This window comes from Indicator indicator, chromosome 7 (assembly GCF_027791375.1).
Source record: "Indicator indicator isolate 239-I01 chromosome 7, UM_Iind_1.1, whole genome shotgun sequence".
NCBI lineage: Eukaryota > Metazoa > Chordata > Aves > Piciformes > Indicatoridae > Indicator > Indicator indicator.
In genome coordinates, this window is record NC_072016.1 from 18,489,602 (window position 1) to 18,514,542 (window position 24,941).

The window sequence follows — 24,941 nt, forward strand, 5'->3', positions numbered from 1 at the left end:
TCCTTCTGCCTTCTCTGACTAAAGCCAGACCTTAGCTCCCCCTGTGACACATTATTCTGGGATCAAATGTATTGTCAGCTGATGGTGATTGTTCATTTCAGACAAAGGAATATTTCTCTGTAGTACTTTGTAGACAACTACAAGTAGCTTTTGGAAATCAGTGCTCTGTTTGATTTGTTAACTGTTACATAATATGCTTATTAGCTGGAATTAATTGAACTAAATGTTTGAGTTCTTAAAAACAGATTTTCCACTGTGGTTTCTTTACCAGAATAGATGGTACAAGCTTAGTGGCAAACACTTACATGCTACTAGATGTTGATGACTTGATAAAGTTCTTTCTTGAAGGGTTTTGGCACTTTAACTCACTGCAAAACTGGATGGCTTTGCCTTTGAAATGGCCAGCTTGGTAAAAATGTGGTACCTAGTGCATGTGGAGGGATCCATTGTTCAGTGAAGTGGCCAGATTATTTTTCTTACAAACTCTCCTCTGTTGTAGGCAGTGGTGTGGATGTGCCAAATTCAGAGGAAGGAGTTTACCAGCTGTCTGGTGAAGATGTGTACTACTCAGTGGAACAAGATACTTTGCCACAGGAAGTGGCTAGCAGACCTCCAGTTCCCGTTCCAAGACCAGAATCCAGCTCTCCACAGCCAGACAATGAGCTGTACATCTCCAAAAGTGAGTTGGGTACCAGGACTAATGTAGAGAAGTCAGACATAGAATGACCTTGACATAGACTCCAATTGCTGAGTAAACACCAAGAAAATCTACACTTTTTTGAGCTCCTTGGTTTATTTGGCTCTGGAGATGGATTACCTTTGGGATCCAATTTGAGTTCTGTTTTTCATCTTCTGCCTTTTCTGAAAACATTGGGATGTGTATCCTAGAGTCTTGGCCTGAGCTTGTTCTTAGTGAAAGCAGCACAACAGATAACCCCAGATGGTTTAAACATACTCAACTAGACAGGAAAAATCCTGATGTTACGTAAAAGGGCCCAGTCAAGCTTATAAATTGAAACATTGCTGCTCTGTAATGGCGTAATTGATTCAGTAGCATTTGTACAGGACCTGAATATCTCCCTCTGAGGGGAGTTTAATTGAAATTTAAGAAAGTAATGCATCTCAGTTTGCTAGGCAGTTTTGGAAATCTTGATCATGTTTCACAAACTTTCTAACAAGAACTACGGTAACACGTGGGAGAGTAATTTCAGTGACTCTTCCTTCCCCCCATGTCAGAACTGTGGGGAAAGCAAGGGCAGATTTCTCTTAGAAGAGGTTGAGCTAAATTCTCTGAGGTCAGTAGGAGAGTTCTACTGTACAACTCCTTACCTTGCTCGCTTCAGTGGATTTAGTAGGGTAACAGAAGCTGTAACAGCAGTGCAGAATTATGAATGCTTCCCATACTCATCCTTGCTATTTTTGACTTCGTGAGATGCATTTCAGTATATAAAGCATGTTTGTTTTAGTTTTCGCACAGAAAGCTCAAAGACCTGAGAATCTCTATGTCCCTAGAGGAAGAGTTAAGAAAGGTAAGTCAGAAGTTCACTCTGAAAACTTCCTGGTAATCTTAAAGCAAACCTGCTGAAATAGCTTCATTTGCATGGAACATGACAGAATAGTTTGTTTTACAAGACTCTGGGGATAATAGTCCTGTATGAATGACCAAACCTTTCTGAGCTTACATGACACTGGAAACGTTTTATAACTGCAGAGTGTGAGGAGGTACCCTTTTATCACATGCTGTACATATCCCCATCTTGGAATTTATCCTCAGTCAGGATCATCATGATCACCGAAGCCCTGTTTTATGTTATGACCCGTATTACTTCACGGAGTCCATGTCCCTCCTTTGATCTTCTGGATAGAGCCACTGTCTGTTGATGGTTATTTCCTGGGTTTTAACCTTTAGTGAACTGCTTGCCATTGATCCCTGCACTTCCAAAACTGTGCCCTTATTCTTCCACTCTTAGGCACTATGAGAGTGCCAGGAACCACATCTGAACTTTTATCTCATGTGTTAGCAACTCCTCTTTATGTTGCACACGAGTTATAAGAGCCAGCTTCAGTAGGATGGGTTTTCATCTTGCTGTTTCTGGAGTTACACAGCAGAGATTACATAGAAAGAGTCTAACTTTGTGACTGCCAAAGTGAGAGCTGTTTTGTAGACTGCTAAGAGAGAGAAATATTTGCAGTGAGGAAGCAGAGCACTTTAAAGAGTACAGTTTGGCTGCTCACTTAAATTACGTTTTTAAGAACAGAGACTATTCCTGGGACATACTTGTGTACAAGGCTACCTCTCAGTTGGGCATTTAGCCCTGACAAGTAGCGGTGTGGCATAAGGACAAAATACCCTTCTGGTAGGGAAACATTCGGTCTGTAATACTGATTTACTGATCTCTGGGGTGCTTGAGTTTCTTTGTATTCAGTGAGGAGAGCAGGTGCCGCAAGTTCAATAATTTTTTTTGTGTTTTCTCTTCAGAGACAATAGTCAGGCCTGTAAGGGACCTATCTCAGTCAAGCATATATGATCCATTTGCTGGAATGAAAACCCCAGGTCAACGGCAGCTGATCACATTACAGGAGCAAGTGAAAATGGGCATGCTCACTGTTGACGAAGCTGTACTTCATTTTAAGGAGTGGCAGCTGAACCAGAAAAAGAGATCAGAATCATTCCGATTCCAGCAGGTACAGGCTTATTCTGCTGCTTAAGAAACAAGAGTTGTCTCTTTAGGTATATATCACAAGCTCTTCAGTGTGTGTATGTTTTTTTCCTGGTTGTAGCAGGAGGACTGCTAACATCACCTCAGCTAGCAGAGTTCTCTCCTGACATGGAGAGGCTATTTCCGTGCAGCAGGAGGCAGGTAGCTGTTTTGCAGATGTATCTGTCTTCACAGAATCAACCAGGTTGGAAAAGACCTCAGAAATCATCAAGTCCAACATATCACCTAACACCACCTGACAGCTAAACCATGGCTCCAAGTGCCACATGCAATCTTTTTTTGAACACCTCCAGGGATTGTGACGCCACCACCTCCCTGGGCAGCCCATTCCACTGGCCAGTTACTCTTTCTGTGAAGAATTACTCTTACTTGCAGTAGTATTTTTATTTTTTTATGTACACTAGGAATTGTGCCAAATCCAGTTGACTAAACTACCTTTCTAGAGGTCACCTAGCACCTGCCTGCTGGTAGGGGACTTGTGTGATGAGCATTTAGCTTGTCAGTTCTAACCCATTTCGGATCAGTGAAGACTCAGTGTCCCAGGTGGTGTACAGGCTTTAAAATTCTGTCTTGTAGATGATCAGATCCCTCTCTGGATATTTGATGGCTACAGGGTTACCTGTTCTTTGCAGCTGGACAAGGTCTAGCCACAGTCCCAGAAACAGTCAGAGGATTCCCTTCTTCTGTCAATAAAGAAAATTAAGAATGCAGTGCTACTTCAGTAGATCTCTGAAGCAGAGGTGAAGTGGCATACTCTGTGCCCCATTCCATGAGTAGCTTTCAAAGTCTCTGCTCTAGATCTTGCCTCATGGTACAGCAATTGCTCTGTGTGCTTTTCAGTCTGTTCGGGGGTTTCTTCCTCTTACATATGCATGCGTTTCCCTGCTGAAAGAATTGTGGTTTTTTTTTTCCCCACCTTTCCTAACTAGTAAGGTGCAGTATGCTGCCACACAATGGTGAAGAGGCTTTGTCCCAGTTACATTTCCAGATGTCTCCTCTTGCTTCAATGGGACAACCTGAATTCTTTCTGAATTGTCCCTTACACTCTGGGATGTATGGCAGCTTTCTCTGTCCCTTCAATGAGAATTCTCTGTTCATTAGTACAGAAAAGACTGTGTAGTTACTTGATTGTGGATCTTGTTTATGTGCCAGTGTCTCAGTGGAAACAGAAAATAGAGGGAGTTCTAAACCAAATGTGCTGCTTATCTGCAACTGCCAATGAGTCTGTGAACTTGACCTTAACGTACACAATGGACATCTAAAAAGACTTGGCTTCTAAAAGGCACGTGGATTTCTGAAGGGAGTACATCAAAACCTGTTGACATGGTTTGGACTTCAGCAAGGTCTATCAGGCTTTGTTACAGCTTGATTGCAGAGTTATCTGAAATATAATACTGGTAATGTCAGCTGTTCATCCTCCTGTATCCGAAGCCTTCTAAAGAATATCTTGTGTTGTTTCTAGGAAAATCTGAAACGGCTACGAGACAGTATAACCAGGAGGCAAATGGAAAAGCAAAAAAAGGACAAAAGTGCAGGTAATGGTCTCTGATTCTGATATTCTCTGGTAATGAAGCAGCTAACAATATTAATGGGCTTTTCAGGCAGAAATGTCTCTATGTGTATTGCAGTTATATGATACTTTAATATTCACATCCATATACATGTTGGCTAAATAAAAGGGAGGTTGCTTTACTCCTCAGTTTCCCAGATTGAGGAAAGGATGCCCACATCTGTAGAGTGAATCTTCATTCATTCATGTACAGTTATGATTGCCCTTAAGTGATTGTGTTTAACTTTGGTCCCAGGTGCAAAGCTGTCTCTTACAGACTATACTTGCTTAGACCCTTCTGAGTGGTTTATTTTCCCTTCCAGAATTGGAAATTACGGTACCCATTCGACATTCTCATAATACTTTGGGGAAACCAGAATGTGGAATATATGAATACACCCCTAGGAAAAACATTTTACCACCAAGAAAGGAGTTAAGGCGAGGAGACTGGAAAACAGAAAGCACATCCAGCACAACAAGTAAGGAAATCCTGAGTGTCACCCTCTCTACAGCAGAGCTGAGGGAAAACACTTTTACAGCCTAACTCTGGAGTCAGCTCAGGGGACAGGACTTGTGTTCCTGAATCCCAGAACTGACACAGCCACCCTAAACCTTGCATGCCTTAGGCTGGCTGTTCTCAAAACTGTAAAAGCAGCTCCCTGTACATCAAATGGTTTGGTCATCTTGTGTCTGCATCTCTGCAGGAGCAAAACTAAAAGCTGAGTGAAAGGTTCCCTTGAGCCTTCTCAGAGAATGTATATCACCCATTTTCAGTTCATAAAAATAGATGGCATCTGCTCTCTCAGGAAGAAGGATGGTCCCTTGCAGTGACTCAACAGGCAGGGTGGTCTTCTGGTCTGAAGGGCATAGTTACAGGACAGACTGGGAACCAGTTGCTGCATGTTATTTCCTTGGTTGTTGCAGGTCAAAGACAGCATTTTTCATTGGTAACTGGGGGACCTCTTGAATAATCTGGACTGACTGCATATTTCTATTATATTAGGGGTTTATTAGGTTTAATTTGTACAAATGCCTGCACTCTTGATGTTACTGCAGACTGAGCAATTCTTGCAGAAATCATTAAGATAATTTTGGTCCTCTGAAAGGAAAACTGAGTCTCAGTGAGGTACTACATTTGTGGCTCTTCACAAGATATAGCTAGCTCATGTCCAGAGTTAGGTGCCAGAGGTAGGTGACTGAGCTAGTAACCTGCATATGAAGAGCTGTAATGAGCCACCAGAGTGTGTGCAACTTGCCTTCCTTTCCTGTGGCATAATTGGAGAATGGACCCTAACATTATGTAGTACTCCTAAGTGTTGCTGTTTGTACCAGCTGATAAGAGCTACCTCACCAAGACTAGGGAGGGACTCCCATCTTTTAAGAAAACCCCTGTAGCTTCCATTTCAGTGTGTAGCTATCTGAACTTTAGTGTCCCAGTATTGCACAGCCTTATAGAACATTGTGTATCTATGACTGAAGCCAGCCACAGCAGTGTTGAATATGTTTGTGAGTTGCTGTCCCCTTCAGAATTACATGATGTTGCAGAAACTTTCCCTACTGTGAGTCCACACAGGTTGAATGAGTTTGCATAAATGATTGCTGCAGGTTGCTGGAAGAGACTTCTTCATTTTTAACTCTGAAATAGAGCATGAAACATTCCTGTCCTAAGTAAGGATTGTTGTGAGAGGGAGTGGTGAACAACTATTGGGACAAAAACCTTGCAAGCAGTCACTTGCTCAAGGAATAAATGTGTGACAGTGCTCAAAGCTTTTTACCGCCACACAGTTGTTAAGGACACGGGGACTGATAATTTAAATATATATAAATGTTGGTTTTGTAACACTTGTGAAAATATTTACCTGACTTGTCAGCCAATACTAGCACTGTATCCTTTCAGTTAGATTATTTAACCAAAAACCTGGACCTAAATAGGGCAGAAATTTGCTAGAAAAAAAAGCAAAGCTCAGTGTTTTGGCCCTGTAGTCTGTGTTGTATGAAATGCCATTGTTTGAATCCTGAACATGTGAAAAATAACAGGGGAAATAAATGATTCTAAACAAGCATTGAATGGTATGTGTAAGAGGTGAGCATGAGGAATCCTGAGTGATTTGCAATTAAATCACCAGGATTTAATAATTAGTTTGTTTTCTCTTGCTTACTCACTCCAGGTAGTGCAAGTAACCGTTCCAGCACTCGGAGCATCTTGAGCGTCAGCAGTGGGATGGAAGGGGACAGTGAGGTAAGCTCTCACAGCTCATATATACTGTTCCACTGTTCCTAAGTATATGGATTTGTTTTCATGAAAAAAAAAAAAAGTTTCTCAGGAATGGCACTGCAGTTGCAGAAATGGCAAAATGTAGCCGCTTCTGTTGTGAACGTAACAAACCGAATCCTGCCGCTCTGTAAACTCTTTTCTTCATTCTGTAGGACAATGAAGTCTCAGAAACAACTAGAAGCCGCAGCCCAGTAGCCCACCGAGCAGAGAGGCTGCCTTTCCCAGAAAGGCCTCCCAGAATACCTCCTCGAGGTGCAAGCAGGTAAAGCTAAAATGCAGCTCAAACATAAGATTTTAGTGAATCAATATGGAAGCCTTGGACAGAAAGCATGGGAGGAAGTGAATGTGCCTTATAACAAAATCTACTAGACTACATAAATACATGCTATTAGAAATTGTAAGATCTTGTTTTTCATCTGTAATATTTGGTAGAATTGGTTTCCTAATTGGTAACATGCCTACAACAATGCTGTTACTGCAGTTCACTGCTATGGGCAGCATTATTGAAGCACACATTGCTTGCCACACTGAGACTGACCAGGTGGAGTAGCATCCTGCCCCTGGAAGAGATTTAGTACCTCTTGGAACATAAAGTGTAATGCAGAAGGAATTTCATTTTGGCATTCCCTTGGACTTTTTGATTTTTACAAATTTGAGATTTCTCCAAAGCATACTTGTTTACATGATTGATTGGCCTCAGAGAACGAGCCACACTGGTTTTGTAAAAGATATTGAAGAGTTTTGCTTGATTTGATTGGACTACCACAAACAGTAATGTGTAAACATTCCTCTAGTCCACCCAGTGCCAGTGTATGAAGTCCAGGTCCCAGAGGCTTATATAAGTACAGATGGTAATAAAATTCTCCAGCTGTTAAAATAGTAATTACTAATGTGTAGATGTGGTAAGTTCTGTGTGTTGGCTTGGCTCTGGTGAGAATTTATCTGTAATTACTTTGGGAAAAAAAACTGACCATTTTGATCTCTTCCTATTGCTTTTCATCTAATTTTCAGGAGAAAGATACTATACTATACTATCAAAGTTTTACTCCAACCAAATATTGTAGTGTCTCTTTCCTGTAACAGTAGAATTACTACAGCTGAAGAGTGAAAGAAATAACTTGGAAAGGAACGGGGCTCTTGTGCCTTGGCATCTGCCTTGTTGCTGAATCACTGATAGCCTGTTTTTCTTCTTTGATGACTATTGCTTTTACAATGTTCTTAGATACAATGTTACTGCATGCAACATGTTGTTTTAGAACCCTGTTCTTTATTATGTTTTTTAATGCATTTGTATTCTCTGTCTTTTTATAGGCCTGTAGGCTGTGAAGGCTTTTATCCTCCACCTGTGCCCCCAAGAGGTCGCTAAATCTCTTAACATCTGTGGAATATGAGATTTTTCTCTTTGTATGTGTGTTTGTAGAGATATTTTTGGGTTGTCTTAAATTATTTATAACTGGGAGCCAAACATTTTCTTCCACCCTAAAGCTCTGGTGATTTTTTTTCCCCATAATTTTCACTGAGACTTCTTGGCTTTCTATAACTTTTTTCCTTGGAAAAATTTTAGTGCTTTGAGACTTCAAGAAAAAGTATCATGGTTGAGAAAGAGAATGCTGATCTGCATCTTGACAGCCCTGTACCAGTGTGAAGTTTCCCTTTGACTGGGAAAGAACACATAATATTTTAGAGACTAAATCCTGATAAGCATTGTTACTAAAACCCTTGATACAGCCTACGAAGGCTTGACTGGAAAACATGCTTGAAAAAGTAAAGAAAATAAGATGCTTTTAAGACTTTGTTTGAAGAATACCTATTACAGCAGGAGCAAGTGAATGTGCTACTGTTAGGTGTAACATTTTGGGTACAGATATACTGACCTTTCCAAAGCTGTAAAATCTCAGGAGTCATTAAACCATAGGAGAATAAGAAGTTGTTGTTACTCAAAAATGTATTTTGCATACAGCCTTGAAAACACCTTTCCCTTTCTCCTTCCCTCCCTGAGGAGGACCAATTTTAACAAGGTGTTGTGTGTGCTGCATTTACCGTGAAAACTCCTGAGGCAGCTGGTAAGGGACCTCCTGTATCATAGAACAACTGCACTTAAACTTTCAAATGGATATGTTGTTACTTGAAATCACATTACTGGCCTCTCAAATTAGAGCGAAGAAGTGGCAGCAATGCTGTGTTCTGTATTTCTTATGTGTGTTTATTGTAGAAGCAGTATGAAGGCATTTCACATCATGGTCTGGAAGAGTAGAGTGAGTCTCCAGTTATGAATGCACACACCTCACAAATGCCAGCAGTATAGTTAGCCTGCTGCAGTGGAAACAGGCAGCCAGAGGGTTGGATTCTGCTTGCTTCCTTTCCAGTGATGTGAATCTGCCACAGCTGTCTCTGGGGTCATTTGTGCTTGAGGGGCTACAAACTTAAGGAGAGCTTCCTGGGTTTGTTTTTTTTCGTTGTTGGTTGGTTGGGTTTTTTCCCCAATCTTCTGTATTTATCCTGGCTGGCCCTTGTGGGGCAAGTATAGGGCTCTGGTTGTCCATGCAGATGGGAATTCTGCAAAGTAACATTCAGGGTAGAGAGCTGAGCATCATTACCTACATTGGTTGATGACTACCTGCTTTGGTTGTCTCACCTATGTATTACTTGGTTTTCAAGCCATTCCCACTCATCCAACCTTGAGAGAGACATAGATACATCGGTATTAGGTGATCCCTCAGGTACATATTGGACATGTAAGACTTCTATCCAGTCATGTAAACTCCCCATAATCTTTAAGAGAGCAGATGGTAGAGCTGTAGCTCCTTTCTCTTGCAAGGTGGCAAAGCCGATGTGCAGAACTGCAGGAATGACAGACAGTGACTGTGACTCACCCAGCACTAAATGAAGGTGGAGAACCTCCTGCTGCTCTTGGGGATATAGGCATAAGCTAAATATTATCCATGTTAAACTCACAGGGTCTGACTCCAAATGCAGTTAATACAAGCCCCTCCTTATGATGATAGAGGGATGCAGGTGTTGTGCTACAGGCCTGTAGCTACAGAGGTGATTTGGTTTTGTTTTTCTTTAATAAAGTACATCAGTGTCTTCTTCAGTAACTGACAACACATGCTCTCACTGACAGTTTGCTCTTTGTCCAACAGTAGCCAGGGGAATTGTGAGCTGGGAGCCGTCTTCCTGTGCTGCCTGTGGAACAGAGCAAACTTCCCAGCACTATTGTGTCAAATTGGAAGCAGGGAATGAGTTTTTGGTACTGTAATGAGGAAAATGGTAGCATGGATAAATGAAGAAAGCAGGGATTAAAGAAATAAAAGAGGAAATTCAACAGCTTGATTGTCATCAGCTGTCGCATGTTTTGGTTTGCCTACTACTTCCTGGTTTTTGCTCCAAAATTCTTCATCTCCTTAGTGCTGGCTGCAGCACAGGCTCTGAAGCTTGGAACTGTGATAGGATAAAACAAATTTATCTGTTTCTACATCTGTCAGGCACAACGTAAGATAGAATGTGGAGAAAACTGTAACAAGGCAGGAAGGGAAGAGCAACATAGGAAAGTGGCATGCAGAAGATTTCCTTTCAAAGCTGTTGAAGCGAAGCCGCCCAGGGACCTGTCTTCCCCAGTTAATTTTTAATTCTAAACTCCCTCCATGCAATAACCAAATGTCTTCGGAAGGAGGGGTATAGCTGAACTCTATCTGAGCATTTTACTTTTTTACACTCTTAATAACATGTCTCTGAACTGGATTTTTATTGCTGATACTGCACTGAGATGGTTTGTATCTGTATTGCTGAAGTAGCCTTTCAGTCTCTCTCATGTTTGCAGGTTAGATACTTCCTTAGTCTGACTTGAACTATCATACAAAACCAAATGCTAGTGGGGTGCTCAGGTTTGGAGGAGAGGTAAGCTGGGACAGGTGAGGCTGAGAAATATTATAAATGCAGTCTGTTTGGGCCCCTTCTTCACTGCATAAGGAGGGGAAATTGAAGATGCAGGTGTAGTCTCAGACATTCCTGTCTTGTTTTCTCTTTGTAACTACATTCTGTATTAGTTAGGATCTCACTGAGCAGCAGTCACAGCCAAACTATCACCTTCTCTGGGAGCAGCACTATAAGGGCTTCACTGTTAAATGCAGGTAAACAACTGTGATGCATGCATGACTTTCAAGTCTGTTGCAGGCCAGAAGAGGCACCTTCTCAGTTGCCAAAATGTGTGGTTTGGTTTCAGTTAGTTGCTTTAACCGTCTTACTGCTCAACGCACAGTCTCTTTGTACTTGTAGACTCCATTTGTGTTGGTGAACATGTGATACGTATTGCTTCCACCCAAGGTGAAAAGTGCACTAAAAATCAAGCTCTAAAAAGACTGGAGCAGAAAACTGCATGCAACCAAATTGTTGGTTATTTAAGAATATGCTGGGTGGTGGGTATAAAAGGGGAGAAGTGGAAATAAAGTGTGCTTCCAAGGACTGAACAGATAGTAAAACTGCTGATAAAAAGTAAATGGCCTGGCCACCTGTAGAGGCATCAACCAATCCACCAAGCTGAGGTGGCAGCTGGCTGGCCTGGGCAAAGTGTTTGCTCTTTGTACAGCATGCCTCACAAAACACGCTGCAGCAGATGGCTTTGGCTGGCCCTGTTTTGATTGAGAGACTTAAGTACTGAATAAACTAAAGATGCTGAAGCTTCCTCTCTCTCTCCCAAGGGTAAGCTACTCTGATTTGAACAGAGATGCAATGACTAGAAAGAAACATACGGTGCTAACAAAGCTGTCCAGGGTTTTTTTTTTTTTTTCTTTATTTTTAAAATATCAACAGAGGTTTTAAATAGGTTTTGACAAGTGTCTTTCCACAGGGACCTTGTTTCTACTGAAATAGTACATTTGCAATCCTCAGCTCCTCTGGAGAAGGCTTCATATAAATGTACCTTGCTAAAATATGTTCAAGGAAAGTAGATTAAATGTGTAAGACCACAAGGGGAAAAGCTTTTCTTATAGGTATGGTGGTCTGTGGTAAATGGGGAATTCTGATTTTGCATTGTTCCTAAAAAGCATGGATGGCAGGTAACAGCACAGAACAGCTCCTGTATTGAGTCTTTCTGTATTTGTTCAGTTTAAAAGTGACCTTTTTGGCATGGGGGTTAGGAGTATTGTTTGGTTTGGGATTTTTACTTTAGACTTCCAGCCTGGTTCCCGGGTCATGTCTTGGCCAATACTGCCAGCACAGTGACCAACTGCTAGGCCTGTGTGCAGGTTTGCTGCCTCGGGGCCTGCCCGTTTGACAGGCTTTTTGCACTTCATGGGTTTTTTCTTGTACGTGTGCTGTATAAAACAGGATCTCTTATTGCTGAGGGTACCTGCCTGCAGCCCTCTGTTGCGCTGTTCTCAAGTTTAGATTAATAGATCATGGTGTTTTTATGAATTATAAAATAAATCCACCAGTTAAAAAGTAACTGCAGCACGCTCATGCTGAAGGTCGCAGCGCCTCAACCACTTCCCCTTTGTTTCCACCCGCCCTGTCCCGCCCGCAAGCACCGATCTACTCTCTCTGCCGTGGAAGTACCGAGGGCGAGGCGGCTCCACCCCGCCCGTGGCTGTGAGAGGGTCCCGCGCGGCCCTGTGGTACTCGGCTTGGCTCTCGCCGGCCGCCGTAGACGCCGCGCGGCTGCCGTGCGGCCGGATGACGTGGCCGGGCGAGGCGGAAGTGGCGTCGCAGGTCGGCGTTGGCGGCGGGGCGCGGGCCGGCTCCGCGGCGGGGCCTGCTGCGTGCGCGGGGATGCGGAGGCCCGAGATGGCGGCGCCCGGGCTGCAGCTCTGTGCGGCCGCCGCTCTGTTCCTCCTCTTGTGCCTGCCGCTGCGCGTCCGCGCCGACGAGCACGAACACACGGTGAGGCGGGTTCCGGCCTCCCCTGAGTGCGCTTGGGCCGCGACCCCGGCCTCCTCCATCCGCGGGCCCTGCTGCCCCCGACGGGCGGTGGCGTCCACAGAGGCCCGGAGAGATTGTGCGGGTGGGGCGGAGCGGGGAGCGACGAGCCGCGGCCGAAGCAGCAGCGGGCGCGGCAGGCAGCGGCCCCTGGGCGGCAAGCGGGCGGCTCTCCTTCCCTTCTCGACTTCTTCGCTGCTCGAGTTGTTTTGACCACACAGGCCAAATATCTAGGGGTTCGGGTCCTGTTCTCTCTAATTCGGTATGAGCGGGGAAGGGCTACTGGAGTTTTCGGATCCGGTTTGGGCATCCTTGTATTAGCAGTTAGCGTGGCAGCCGTGCGGCCGGATGAGGTGCTTTCCACCTTTTCCTGGAGCAGATAACAGCCGTGGCATAGGTGCGTGCTTTGTTTAGAGAGGGCTTCCTCGCTGTTTGACTTGCACTCTGCAGGAACAGTCGTTTCTTCCGGGAGGATATTTGCCTTTGCTTCAGAACGGGAGTGTAATTCGGAACCTGGTTCTGCACTGCCTGCGCAGTGACAGCCCTATGGGCATACGCTGCAGTGTGACATCTCTCTTGGGAGAGGGAGGTACAGCTGGGTCTAGGATGAGACATGAGAGCAGGCCAAGAGGCTCTCGGCCTGGAATCCTTACGGAAAATGGGTACATAAAATACTGCTGACTTGAGTGCTCACTTGTTACGGGAATGGTTATTCTAAAGTGTAATATCACTTGGAAAGAATCACTAGGAAGTAAGTACCATTGCTTCATCAGTTTTTAATTTTGTATTGGAGTGTTTTCCGTGGCTTTTGTTGTGTGAGGATGGAAGTCTGTGCTGTGAGCTGAGGCTGGAATGAGACTTTACTGAAAACAATCCCTGTATCTTCACAAGTGGAGTGGATTAGTGTGGCTGTGATTAAACAGTGTCCATCTGTCAGAACCTTTGTGCTTTTGAGGAGCCTGGCTGGTGAGCACTTGCTCAATTTCTTAACTTTCTCTAGGTGTGGTATGCTTAATAGTGTTTTTATAAGGTAAGCTTAATAAGTGTTTTTAATGAATCAGAGAAATAGTGTTGATAGATTTGTATAAGCAGTAGTTAATTGGAATTAATGCATAATTCCATACATTTATGGAAACTGTTTAAGACTTTTTAAAAGCTAAAAAAGATTTGCCAGTGCTGCAGTTAAGGAGAGAAAAGTTAAACTATTACTGAGTACTTTTGAGGAGCAGACACTCTTTGAACTATTTAGGGCCCAATTTTGTTGCTGAACCTGTGCTTTAGGGTTGGGTTTCTGCTGAGGTGAGATGGTTTTTAGCATAGCATTGTGTTTGTTTTAAAGGCTGTTTGACTGGAGGGATTCTTAATTATTAATATTGATAGTCTTCTGGAGAAAAAAAATGATTTTATAAAGATGTCTTTTTTTTTTTTCCAGAAACTCTCCCTTCTAAAGTGAGTTCTGATGGGGTTTAGGTCTTCTGAATGATTATCTAAATAAATACCAATGGAAATCAGAAATACCTTTTGAAGACTTGTCTGTCTTTTTTTTTTTTTCATCTCAATTACTCAACTCTTAAAAGTTATAACTCAGTCTCTTAGTTTAGTATTCCTGGCCACATGGTGTCGAGTTTAGTAATATCATGCAATAGGTTAGAAATAGTTGATACAGAAAGACTGTTAGCTTTTTTTGGAAGGCTGTATCCTTGTTTAGGTATTTTACTACTTTAATATTGTGCAGGAGATTGGAGTGTAAGCATTAATAGCATGAATGAAACACAAGCAGGGTTTTGTAGTAGTACACTAATTTTGAGATTAAGAACCTGAGGGAAGTCTTCCTTAAGTACTGCACTTTAGTGAATTTCTTGTTTGAATATGATTGCAGTTGGAAGATTCATCTTTTTTTATAATATGCCAAAGTGCTTTATTACATTTTGGAGGTTCTGCTTACATTTGTGGAAGTTGAGAGGAAATCCTAATGTACTGATGCAGGACTTGGTAGTTTGAAAATGTAAATTTTCAGTAGCTGTGAGACTTGGAGTCCTATTGGAAGGAATGCACACCATTATGCACTGCCATTTCCTTGTTAGTGCTTCAGCGTGCAGCTTCTTGTGCCCAGGCACTCGGTCCTGTTGTTGTATCTTGCCACAGTTTACTTTTCACTGCCAGTGTAGAGGGCCTTATCTCTTCCAAGCATACTGAACGTTTAGAAGTACTGACTGAAGCGTTTAATACTCTGTGTTAGCAGATTAATTTTTTTTATTCCCTTACTGTTCTTATAATACATAATAGTATTTAATGTTTATAAAATAATACATGTGCTATAATGTGTATTTTTGTATTAATACCAATTCACTGTTAACAGTTTGTGTGTTTTTTATTTTAGAACTATAGGACTGCAAAAGCAAATGTTACAAAAGATAATTATGAGAGGATTCCACTTGAAGCTCTAGGACTATAAGTACTGGTTTTTCTGGAGATACTAGGTATGGGTAGCTTCACTGGATCAGAGGAGAAATCCTTTATCTTAAATTTGAATTAATCTTTAATAGCGGTATCTGCTTTTCTTTAGGGGAAGGACAGTATAAATACAATTATATGATGATTTGGGTATTTAAAATCAGTAGTAAGTGAAGAGAAATTGGGATTTGACACAGCATTTAAAATATCCATCATCAAAAGACAGTGCAGCAGTGTAGCTTCAGGCCCCAAGAGAACAATTTGTCAGAAACATAACTAAAAACTTGTCTGCTGATTGTTTAACTTATTTTCATGCTTCAGAGTATGTAGCGTACCTGCTTTTTACCTGTATCACAATATATCAGAGGTTGGAAGGGACCTCAAGAGATCATCAGGTCCCAACCACCCCTGCCAGAGCAGGATCACTTAGGGTAGTCTGCACAGGAATGCATCCAGGTGGGTTTTGAAAGGCTCCAGAGAAGGAGACTCCACAATGCCCCTGGGGAGCCTGATCCAGTGCTCTGTCACCCTCACTGGAAAGAAGTTTCTCTTCATGTTGAGCTGAAATCTCCTGTGTTCAATTTTGAACCCATTGTTCCTTGTCTTATCACTGTGAACCATCAAAAAGAGCCTGGCCCCCTCCACTTGACCCACCCTGCAGATATTTATAGATATTGATCAGATCCCCTCTCAGTCTTCTCAAGACTAAATAGCCCTGGGGATCTCAGTCTGTCTTCATAGGGGAGATGCTCAAGTCCCCTAATCATCCTCGTGGCTCTCCCTTGAAATCTCTCCAGCTGTATGCTGATAGTTTTTGTTGCAGGGAAATGGTGTAGGGTATAGATAGCATTTCAATTTTAATGATGCTTCAATTTAATTATCAGTGCTCCATAAGCATGGAAATACACGACAAACATTGAAAAATAAAGAAAACCCAGCCTATACTGTCTAGCAGCATTCCCAGTTTTACAGTGATTGAAGCATTTTGGTTTGACTTTTAGCCTGTATTAATGCCTTGAGCCTGTAAAGCTTGTTTGAAATTAATATGTAAAATTATTAAATTTGTATGCTATCTGCAAGTTTTCTGTTAGAGAAACACTGTAGAAAAGCATTTCAGTGCATGTAAATACCTCTTTGAATACAAAGGTGTGAGCAGATAAGCAGCCTGATTCCTTTTTGGAATTTGTATGTTTCCTTTTTGAAGAGGTGAAATAAATGTCACAGAAGCAGGATGTGGTGTGCCTGAGCAACCTTGTGCATCTAGGAGGTGTAAAAATATAAGGACTCCTTGTACAGTAGTTGAAGCTGTGCTGCCAGTAAGTGATATCCACATTTTGGTGAGGCCTATAATTGAGAGAGAAATGAAGAGCTGTTACTAGAAATAACCTGCTTAATCCAAAGGAGTGCATGGGGTGGAAATCCACCATTTAATAGACTGGGGATGTGAACTGCAAACATTATCACTGTGCTTGATAGCTAGAACTAGAAGGATAACTAAGGACTAGAAGCCTGGGATATTACTCGCAGCTTGAGTCTTACTTGTTGCCTCTTCCATTTCCTGTCCTGTTTCTGCAGCTGTGCTGTGCCAATGACATAATATTGGTCCTCTTGCTCTGAAAGATGTGCTGTGTTAAGGGATTACACTGTGGAAAGCCTCACTCCAACTTCAGCTTGAGAAAAGGAGTACAATAGCATACTTTCTGAAATAAACTGTCTTGATTTGAATTTAGTTTACTGAATCGTCACATAATATTTGGTAGTTGTAAACCCTGCTGTGACTCCATAGTATTTTGCAACAGGTTTTCATGGTTTAAAAAAGAACATCAACCATCTGCCAATCTCATATCCTTTGATATCCTCTCTTAATCTAGCCTTAATTGTTCTGTAGAATAAATAGTTTATTTCTAGGGCTACCATGCTAATTTAATTTCTGTGGTTGTGCAAAAAGAACATTAAGTTGGTTTCCACACCATGATACCCTGTGGGCAAGAAGAAAGAAAGATGCATGTGCTGTGCAGAAGATAGTGTCCATATTGCTGTGCTTGAATAATTATTAAACCATTCAGATGTGTGGAAGCTGTCTTTCTATTAAGCCTCAAAATGGTGTATGCTTCCAAGTTTTCAGTAGTTGTGTTATCACAGAAGTCTGTGCTTGGCCTGGTCAAACTGCACAAGTTTAATGTCAGTTTCATATTTTGCAGGGGACTGGAATAATCATAGAATCATAGAATGTACTGGGTTTGAAGGGACTTCCAGATGTCATCTAGTCCAGCCTTCCTGCAGTAAGCAGGAACATCCCCAACTTGTTACCAGTGTAGATGAGTTTAACAGGATTTTATCTTGCACATGCACAACAACATCTCTATAGCCCAGTGCTCTGAACAGGCAGTGTGACCGTGTCATGCTGCTTTGGAACAGATGTCCTCAGCTGTCATAAAGATTGTAGCTGATAGGTGGTTGCACTTGAGGGGTACATCTGTCCTCACCACCTGGGTGGCAATTACAGAAAAATAGTTTCTAAAGTTTTATCTCCCATTAATCACTTTGTGCCAGCAGGTGGTAGGTAACTTGTGCTGATGCTGAGCCCTATTCAGGTTGCCCCTATGGTTTTGCACAGTTGAAATAAATCTCCATGTAGTTACTGAAGTTACTGATAGGAAGCTTAATGCAGAATAAGATGCAAAGCCAAATTTGCTATGCTTACAGAATAAGAATTACGTTACATTAAATAAAATGTACTTAAAATTGTTTTGTAGTCTTTTTGTAGTCTTTTCTCATATTTGGAAGCTGTGAACTCTCTGAATTCTGGCACCATTACCAAGTTGTTAAGTGCTTAAGTCTGTGAATGTATGGTCCCTGTGAGTGTATTGTCCCTTCTCATGAACCAAAACCATAAGAGCTTGCTGAGATATACCAGGGCAGAGGTTGCAGCATCTTATTGGTGACCTTTTTTGCCTTGCCAGTTAGTATGTTCTTAATAGGATACTGGTGTTGATAATCTGGCATGTGAAAAGCTGCCATTCCACTATCTAGTTCTGTGCAAACAAGTTAGGAAAGGGAAAGAACAAAAAATCATTTCTGAAATAGCAATACTTCAGTATGGCAAAATAAATCCTTCATATTAGGAAGATGTTTGTCATTTGTTTTCATAAAGGATGAAGACAAAATTGCATTGAGGCGTAAGTGTAACTAACTTTAGGTCAGATTTATGCCATTCAAATTATCTGGAGTTTACTCTGCAAAATCATTAATTACACTTCAAACTGTTTTACCATTTGACTTGTTACTTCATTACTACTTGTCCCTGTTGCAAGCCTTAGTAGTTTAGATAGAGCTGTAATGGAATATGTTTGTTTCTTTTCTAAAAGTCCTGTAACATTGGTGGGGCAAATAGTGACTCAGGACCCTTATCATATGTGGAGTGAGAGCAAGAATTTTTTGCTTAGATCTCTTACGGTGGCAGCTATTCTTGGTGAATGTAACTTACTGGATGTGTAATGTGAATATTCTTGCACACTGTTGCCAACTTCCTTTTTTGTTTGTTCTGTACTTTGTATTGCTAGGTAGCTCATGATGGTTTCATGTTTACTGGGATCTGGCAGAATCTCAATGCGTTAAAGTATTTTGCTTTGCTGATTATGTATCAGAAGATGAGGAAACTATGGCAGTTACAGTTAGACAAGTTTTATACTGCTTTCCAAGAATTTTTTGAAAGAGAACGTTGGACTCATACTGTCTTGTTGTGTGTTGGTGTTGACTATGAGATACTGCTGACTTGCCCCCTAAGGTTAACCGAAGGTGGCATGATTTTGATTTTCTCAGTTGCATTCAGACCTCAGAGGGTGCAGCTGAAGAGCTGCTCATCAGAACAGTAAGAATAAGAATTCAGGACTTCTGTTTTGTCACTTTGTCTAGTGTGTCTAAAGCTGTTCAATTCCTGCCGAAATGAGAATAGTTTCTTCAGTATGCCTTTTTTTGACAAGAACGTTATGCTATGGAGGTGAAATTTTCTTCTTTTCTGTGGCTCCAGGTTCTTTGCAAAAGCCTCCAGGTATGCTGAGTAAAGATAGAAAAGGGCATTGTAGTACTTGAAATGACTGCAAGACTGACAAGGAGTGTGCTGACCAAACTCTGGCTGGTATTTGCTCCAGTGTGCCTGAGTGCTCTGGCTCCCTTGGAACTAGAGTTTTCTTTAGCAACTTGGTTATTTCTTTCATAGGGTGACCCTTTTGCTGCAAAATATGTTGCATGTTGGTCTCCTCTGAACACAGAAGTCCTCATATAGAGCTGATAGAACAGTCCTACAAGATACTGTAGTTCTTTGTCTTGCCGAAGTGAGAACTGTTGTTGACGCTGTTATTTGTTATAGATGCTTCGATATTGTGAAGGCAGTAATTAAAGAGAAAAATGAAACAAACCAAACAACAAAGCACCACAAATTTGAACTTTTTGATAACACTGAGTTCTTGTAACTAAATTACCTTATCACTAAGGTAGGTTTGTAAGGATGAGATATGTCATGGCAGGGAAATATATTTAAACATATAAGCTCATCTTTATAATTGAGAATGAGCAAAACTCAAAAAATGTAGGGGGAATAAAATCTGTTTGACTTTCTACTAGACAGCATCCCCACCCCAAATTCAGGCTGAAGTTGCTTAAACTGAGTTTCTTACTACAGCTGTATTAATTCTGGGAGGGCATTGGGGCGCTCCTGATGGACTGCAAATTGCTATGACATGTGCCCTGGGGTGGCTGAGGTGCTGTGTTTGATGACGTAGTAGTCCTGAAAATATTTTTTTTGTGTTGTTCTGGGATGGTTGTGAGAAAGGAGAAAGTAATAAACGTAGACTGAATTCTTTGTTTATGATTGATTTGATCTCTTTCCTATCCAGAGTAGACTGATGGCATCTTGGAGTCGTTATGAGAAGAATTTGTAGGCCCTGGAGGACGGCTAAGTATCCTGTGGATAAGAGACAAGCAAAGTTATTGTAGATGTTGTAATTACAACATAGTTAACATTATTAGATCAGAAAGTATAATGAGGTTTTGAATAACATGTTCTATGGAGTTGGATTCTGTCACTAGAAGGTATGCTATCTGGTATAGTTCCAAAAAATGGCAGCGGTCCTGACTTAGTATGAAGCAGATCAGAAACAAGAAGCCAAGTGAAGCATTAGTCAGTGTTTTCTTTATTCAGGCACTGTCAAAGATGAATTCACAGACCTAAGGATGTTGTCGTATTCTGTTACTGCAGGTTGAACAAAGACAGTGAAGTTTATGTGTAAGCTGTTGTGTTACAAGCAGTAATGCTAAAGTGGGCTCCTGACAAGTTAAAACCACTTTGAGAAAGGGCTGAAAATATGTTCTTCAGCTGTTAGAGTAAGAAAGAGTAGACGTGCTAGGCATAACAGACTAGAAAGAGGTATGGACCAACTTGTCCCTTGCTACGTTGGCAAGAGCTAGAGCTGGTGGTGTAGTGCAGATTCTGTTATCTGCTTCTGAATGGTCTGGAACTGTAACTTTTCTTTTTCCTTCTTTCCCAACTCTATTTGAAGTTGGACAAGCTGTGCTGGTGTAATTTTCTTGTTACTGGCAGAGAGGAGGAACGTCTACTTTCCCTTACTGTGTTGTTTACTCTTTCTTTGCTTCTTCATTGACATTTTTACCTATCAGAAATGTTCTGAATTTTGTACTCTACAAATGGCAGGTTTGTGAAACTGCTTTGTGTTTGGTCTCATCTGCAGCTCAGAAGGAAATTAATAAGATATTTAAAGTTTCTTGTGGGAGATTACTCACAAAATATGGAATGACCCTTGTGCATCCTCATAAATAAAAAAGATGAGACTTGTAAGTGAGATGACATGTTAGTATAAAGGCATTAAATTGTTTCCCAAAGCATGTTTGTTTAAATCCTTGAGTTTAACTTTTAAACACCTCATCTGAAGTTTTTTTTTTTTTGCATTTCATATGTAGCTAATTATTTCTGAGTTAACCTGTTGATATGAGTGTGGTTATTCAGAATGAATGAAGTTCAAAAACTTTATTCATTTGTTAATACAGGAGCAGGAGATGCACAACAGCATTCAGTATTTCAGCTGAGGACTGTGAAATAGTTATGGCTGATTATCATTTGACTTTTTCTCTCCAGTGTGTTCTGTGTTTGCTTATTGATCTTAAAGTAGTACTTCAAAAAAAGTCAGGATCTATTTGGTGATTGTGCTTGCAGGTGTGTACAGTTGTAAACAGGATTTTTTTGCGTGTGTCTTAATTTAGATCACTGTCCCTCCTAATCTGCAAAAATAGTAGAAGGTGAAGAAGTTGTGTTGGGTGAGAGGCTTTGTAGTAACCAGCAAACCTGATACTTCACCCAGATGCATTCAGATATAGTGCAAATAATTGTTTCCGATCACTTCTGCATTCATGCAGCATTTTAATACAGATAGGTGAATGTCTGTGAGGACTTCTTTGTTGTTGAAAGTTTTAAGGGCTTGAAAAAAATTTCTCCTTGGCTCCTAGCCAAAGAATAAATTTTTCTAAGAGTAATGTGGAAATTGAAGGATGGAGGTTCCTAGAAAGGATTTCATGGTAGATGCCAAACTCCGTGCTGTTCAGTTATTTTTTTTTTCATTGTGAGAATGTTGTAAATGCATCAAAATACAACCCTTCTGCATGTAGATAGGCCACAGTTTAATTTTAGTGCTTCCTAGGAGACATTGTGGTCTTCTGGGAATTTCAGATGTAAGTTACACCATTATAAAAATGAAAAGGAGTTGCATTTTTAGGAAAATATGGTTTGCTTGTCACCATGGGTAGTTCTCCTGATATATTTTCTAAGATCATGTTTAGCAAGACATTAATTTGACATTTGTATAGTGGACAAAAATAGAGTTTTGCTTTTAACTGATACGTATTTCCACAAAATTTGTAAAAGCTTATTTATTTTTGAGACTTTTGCTTTTCTTTACTTTTGCTCTCTCTATCTTCTGCTTCTCTACTAAATTAGTATAAATCCTCCTCTTTTGATATTTCAGTGATAGGCTCTAAGAAACTATATGATGAACTAAGCCTTGGTTTTGTTTTTTTTTTTTTTGGTAGGAAAGCAGGTTAAAAACCTTATCCTAGACTCCCTGCCATCCGAAAGACAAAACTACTCAGCTGTCTTTAAATGTTATCAGCTGCCTGTGCTTGAACAATCCTGCCTTGCTCGTTGATATCAATGAGTTTCTTGAATATTTGAATTCTGCTGGGCTTCTTATCTAACTCAATAAATTTATCTTCCAGTACCAAGACAAAGAGGAAGTTGTTTTATGGATGAATACAGTAGGACCCTACCACAATCGCCAAGAAACATACAAATACTTCTCTCTTCCTTTCTGTGTGGGATCAAAAAAAAGTATCAGCCATTACCATGAAACCCTAGGAGAAGCACTTCAAGGAGTTGAATTGGAATTTAGTGGACTTGACATAAAATTTAAAGGTAAGCAATTGAAAGTGCATTTAGTGACTTAAAAAAATCCAAACCCCTTAACGCTTGATTTTTGAACTAGAAGAACTGAAAGTTTGCCTCTGCTAGCAGCTTGAATATATTTTATACTGTTGCTTGAAATGCCCTGGAAGGTTGTCTGCTACGACTGGCTTTTCACTATATAGTGAAGTCTTAATTTATATGCCCTTTAAGGAAGATGCTTGTAGTGAATACATGCTTCTGAAGTAAGTGATTACATTTTATAAAGTAAAACTAAGCTTTTTGCGTATGAATGATTAAAATTATTTTTACTGGAATTAATATTCTGGAATTACCAATTCTGAAGATGTAACTTACAGACTCTACAGTTGGGAGTAGGAAGGGTTCAGTATCTCAGAGGTCTACATTAACACAATTATTGTATCCTGGTTACTGTCTAGTTTAAAACATCCTTACCAAAGACTTTAATATTATTGGTTCTATCTTATCATATGCCAGTCAGGATGGAGCTGATCTTGTTTGCTGTTATTTCCTGACCTCTCCTCTTTCCAACTTCTGTAGCAAACACATTTCTTGGTGTTAGGGTCTGAGTCTTCAACTGCAGAATTTCTGTGTGTGTTTTCTTCAGTATGAGAATCCTTTTATAAATCTTTAACTGGTAGTTATGGAGCTTCAAATAGTAACAGATTCTTTTTTGTCTGTATTCAATTTTAACACTTGTATATTTAATCTTGAGTTTCTGTGTATATGTATTTTTTCCCTCCTAGAGGGCTACACTTCATTACATCACCAGTGCTTAACTGGATGGAGAACTTGAACATGGTATCTCATCTGAGTATTGCAATCAGATGGGACTTAATTTCTGTAAGTTATGAAAGCTGTATCCAAAACTGGACATCTGCGAAATAAGAAACTTGGTGATGCTTTTATTATAAGTAGGACAAGTAGAACAAAAGATTAAAAGCCTGTTAAAGCTGTAAATTCTTTAGAAAGTTTAAAGTTGCATAGGGGATAGCATCTCCACATAAAAGGAATCGAGTTGAATCTTTGCTTTTAAGGAAAGAACTGCGCCTGCACAGGCACTGGAAAACAGTCCTGTTACTGGTTTATAAGACTTGTAGCCTGCTGAAAAGTTTATTCAGTATGGCAGAAACAGTTTTCCTGTTAAACTTCCTAGAATATGCTCAGAGACACAAAATGGGAAGAACAGAGAAGTAGGAGTTGCTATATTGAGCTGTATTCTTCCAGGCACACTGGGCATGATGTTAAAAACAGGCTTTTAAATGGGTATAGAAAAGTAGAGATTTAAAAACAGAGTATTTCAAAAGGTGTGGGTGGCTTTCAAGTGTGACTGATGTACTGGCACACTTGCCAGTAGGTGGGAAATTCCTCTTCATCCATGTCCTTTGTTGCTTTAAAAAAAAAATTACATATTGTTATTAATGCAATGGTGCTCCGTCCAGATTGATAATTTGTACCGGACCTGCAGTGCATTTGACTCCTGAGCAAAGTGGCCTGTGAGTCAGATGCTTTCTGTAAAGCAGATGGCACATGATAGCTGGTTGGTGATGAAGTAGGTATACATGATCTGGGAAACTGTCCATGTGCATTTCTAGTTTTTTTTCCCTGTATCTTCTGGATGAATGATGAAGTCAATAATATCTTTGATGTTAGCTGGCATCCAGCAGCGTCTGTATCAGGGGTTGCTTTAGTATTTCCAGCAGTGGATTCACCAAGTGAAATCTGAATGGGAGTCAACCCTATTTTACTATCTTTCATTTGCTCTTAATAGTATTAAAATAATTTTTTTTTTCAAAATATCAGAATAACAAGTATTACTTGTTTGTAGCAGTAGTTATTAATGTAACATACATAATAATGAAAGTAATAGAAATAATAAATATTGTTTAATGTGAATTTTGTTTATGTCCAAATCCACTTCATATGCAGGCTTTAAAAAAAAAAAAAAAGTAAAGGATTGCTACCTGAGATACCTTTTTTTTTTTTTTTAACAGGCTTAAATGCTGTTATAAACCCAGTACAAGTTATATCCTTACATACTCAAGTGTAATGGAGTAAACTTCAGCTTCCTCAGCCACTGAATGCTATTCTAAACTACTTTTATTTAGCTATTTAATACAGTTTTGTGGTGGGGTTTTTTTTGTGGTTGGTTTGTTTTTGGTTGTTTTTTTTTCAGCAGCGACACCTACTGGTGACATCCTAGAGTATTATAGGGGGAGGAGGGGAAAAAAGAAAAGAGGCAAATTCCAGGGTTCTGAAGGCCCATGGAGAGACTTGGTATTGGATTACATTTTAATACCACATTCGTTGTGGTTAATAACTGCAAACAAAGACTTCTATATTCAGGCCATAAAATGGGAAAGATTTCTAAAAAGAACATTTGTACCACATTTAGGGTTTTTTTCATGAGTAGCACTTGTTCCTGTCCTATTGTCCTTCACTTGTGCTGGTAACACTGTGTTTGTAGATGAACCAGCCATAAAGCAGACACCTAAAAACAGTGCAACCCATGTTGTGCTTTGCCCAATCAAGAGTCTGTGA

General features: G+C 40.5%; 2 protein-coding genes across 2 annotated transcripts in view; both read left to right on the forward strand.

Annotated features, from left to right (window-relative positions):
• The window catches only part of PIK3AP1 (phosphoinositide-3-kinase adaptor protein 1), a 38,053-nt gene extending 30,143 nt beyond the window's left edge, over positions 1 to 7,910 (forward strand). The window contains exons 11-18 of the mRNA XM_054382694.1: positions 500 to 679; positions 1,467 to 1,529; positions 2,480 to 2,685; positions 4,183 to 4,255; positions 4,593 to 4,748; positions 6,438 to 6,508; positions 6,697 to 6,806; positions 7,856 to 7,910. Of these exons, the coding sequence (XP_054238669.1) occupies positions 500 to 679; positions 1,467 to 1,529; positions 2,480 to 2,685; positions 4,183 to 4,255; positions 4,593 to 4,748; positions 6,438 to 6,508; positions 6,697 to 6,806; positions 7,856 to 7,910 (914 nt within the window). The remainder of the gene's footprint in view (positions 1 to 499; positions 680 to 1,466; positions 1,530 to 2,479; positions 2,686 to 4,182; positions 4,256 to 4,592; positions 4,749 to 6,437; positions 6,509 to 6,696; positions 6,807 to 7,855) is intronic.
• Positions 7,911 to 12,214: 4,304 nt separating this feature from the next.
• TM9SF3 (transmembrane 9 superfamily member 3) overlaps positions 12,215 to 24,941 on the forward strand; it is a 43,932-nt gene continuing 31,205 nt past the window's right edge. The window contains exons 1-2 of the mRNA XM_054382143.1: positions 12,215 to 12,421; positions 22,196 to 22,391. Of these exons, the coding sequence (XP_054238118.1) occupies positions 12,215 to 12,421; positions 22,196 to 22,391 (403 nt within the window). The remainder of the gene's footprint in view (positions 12,422 to 22,195; positions 22,392 to 24,941) is intronic.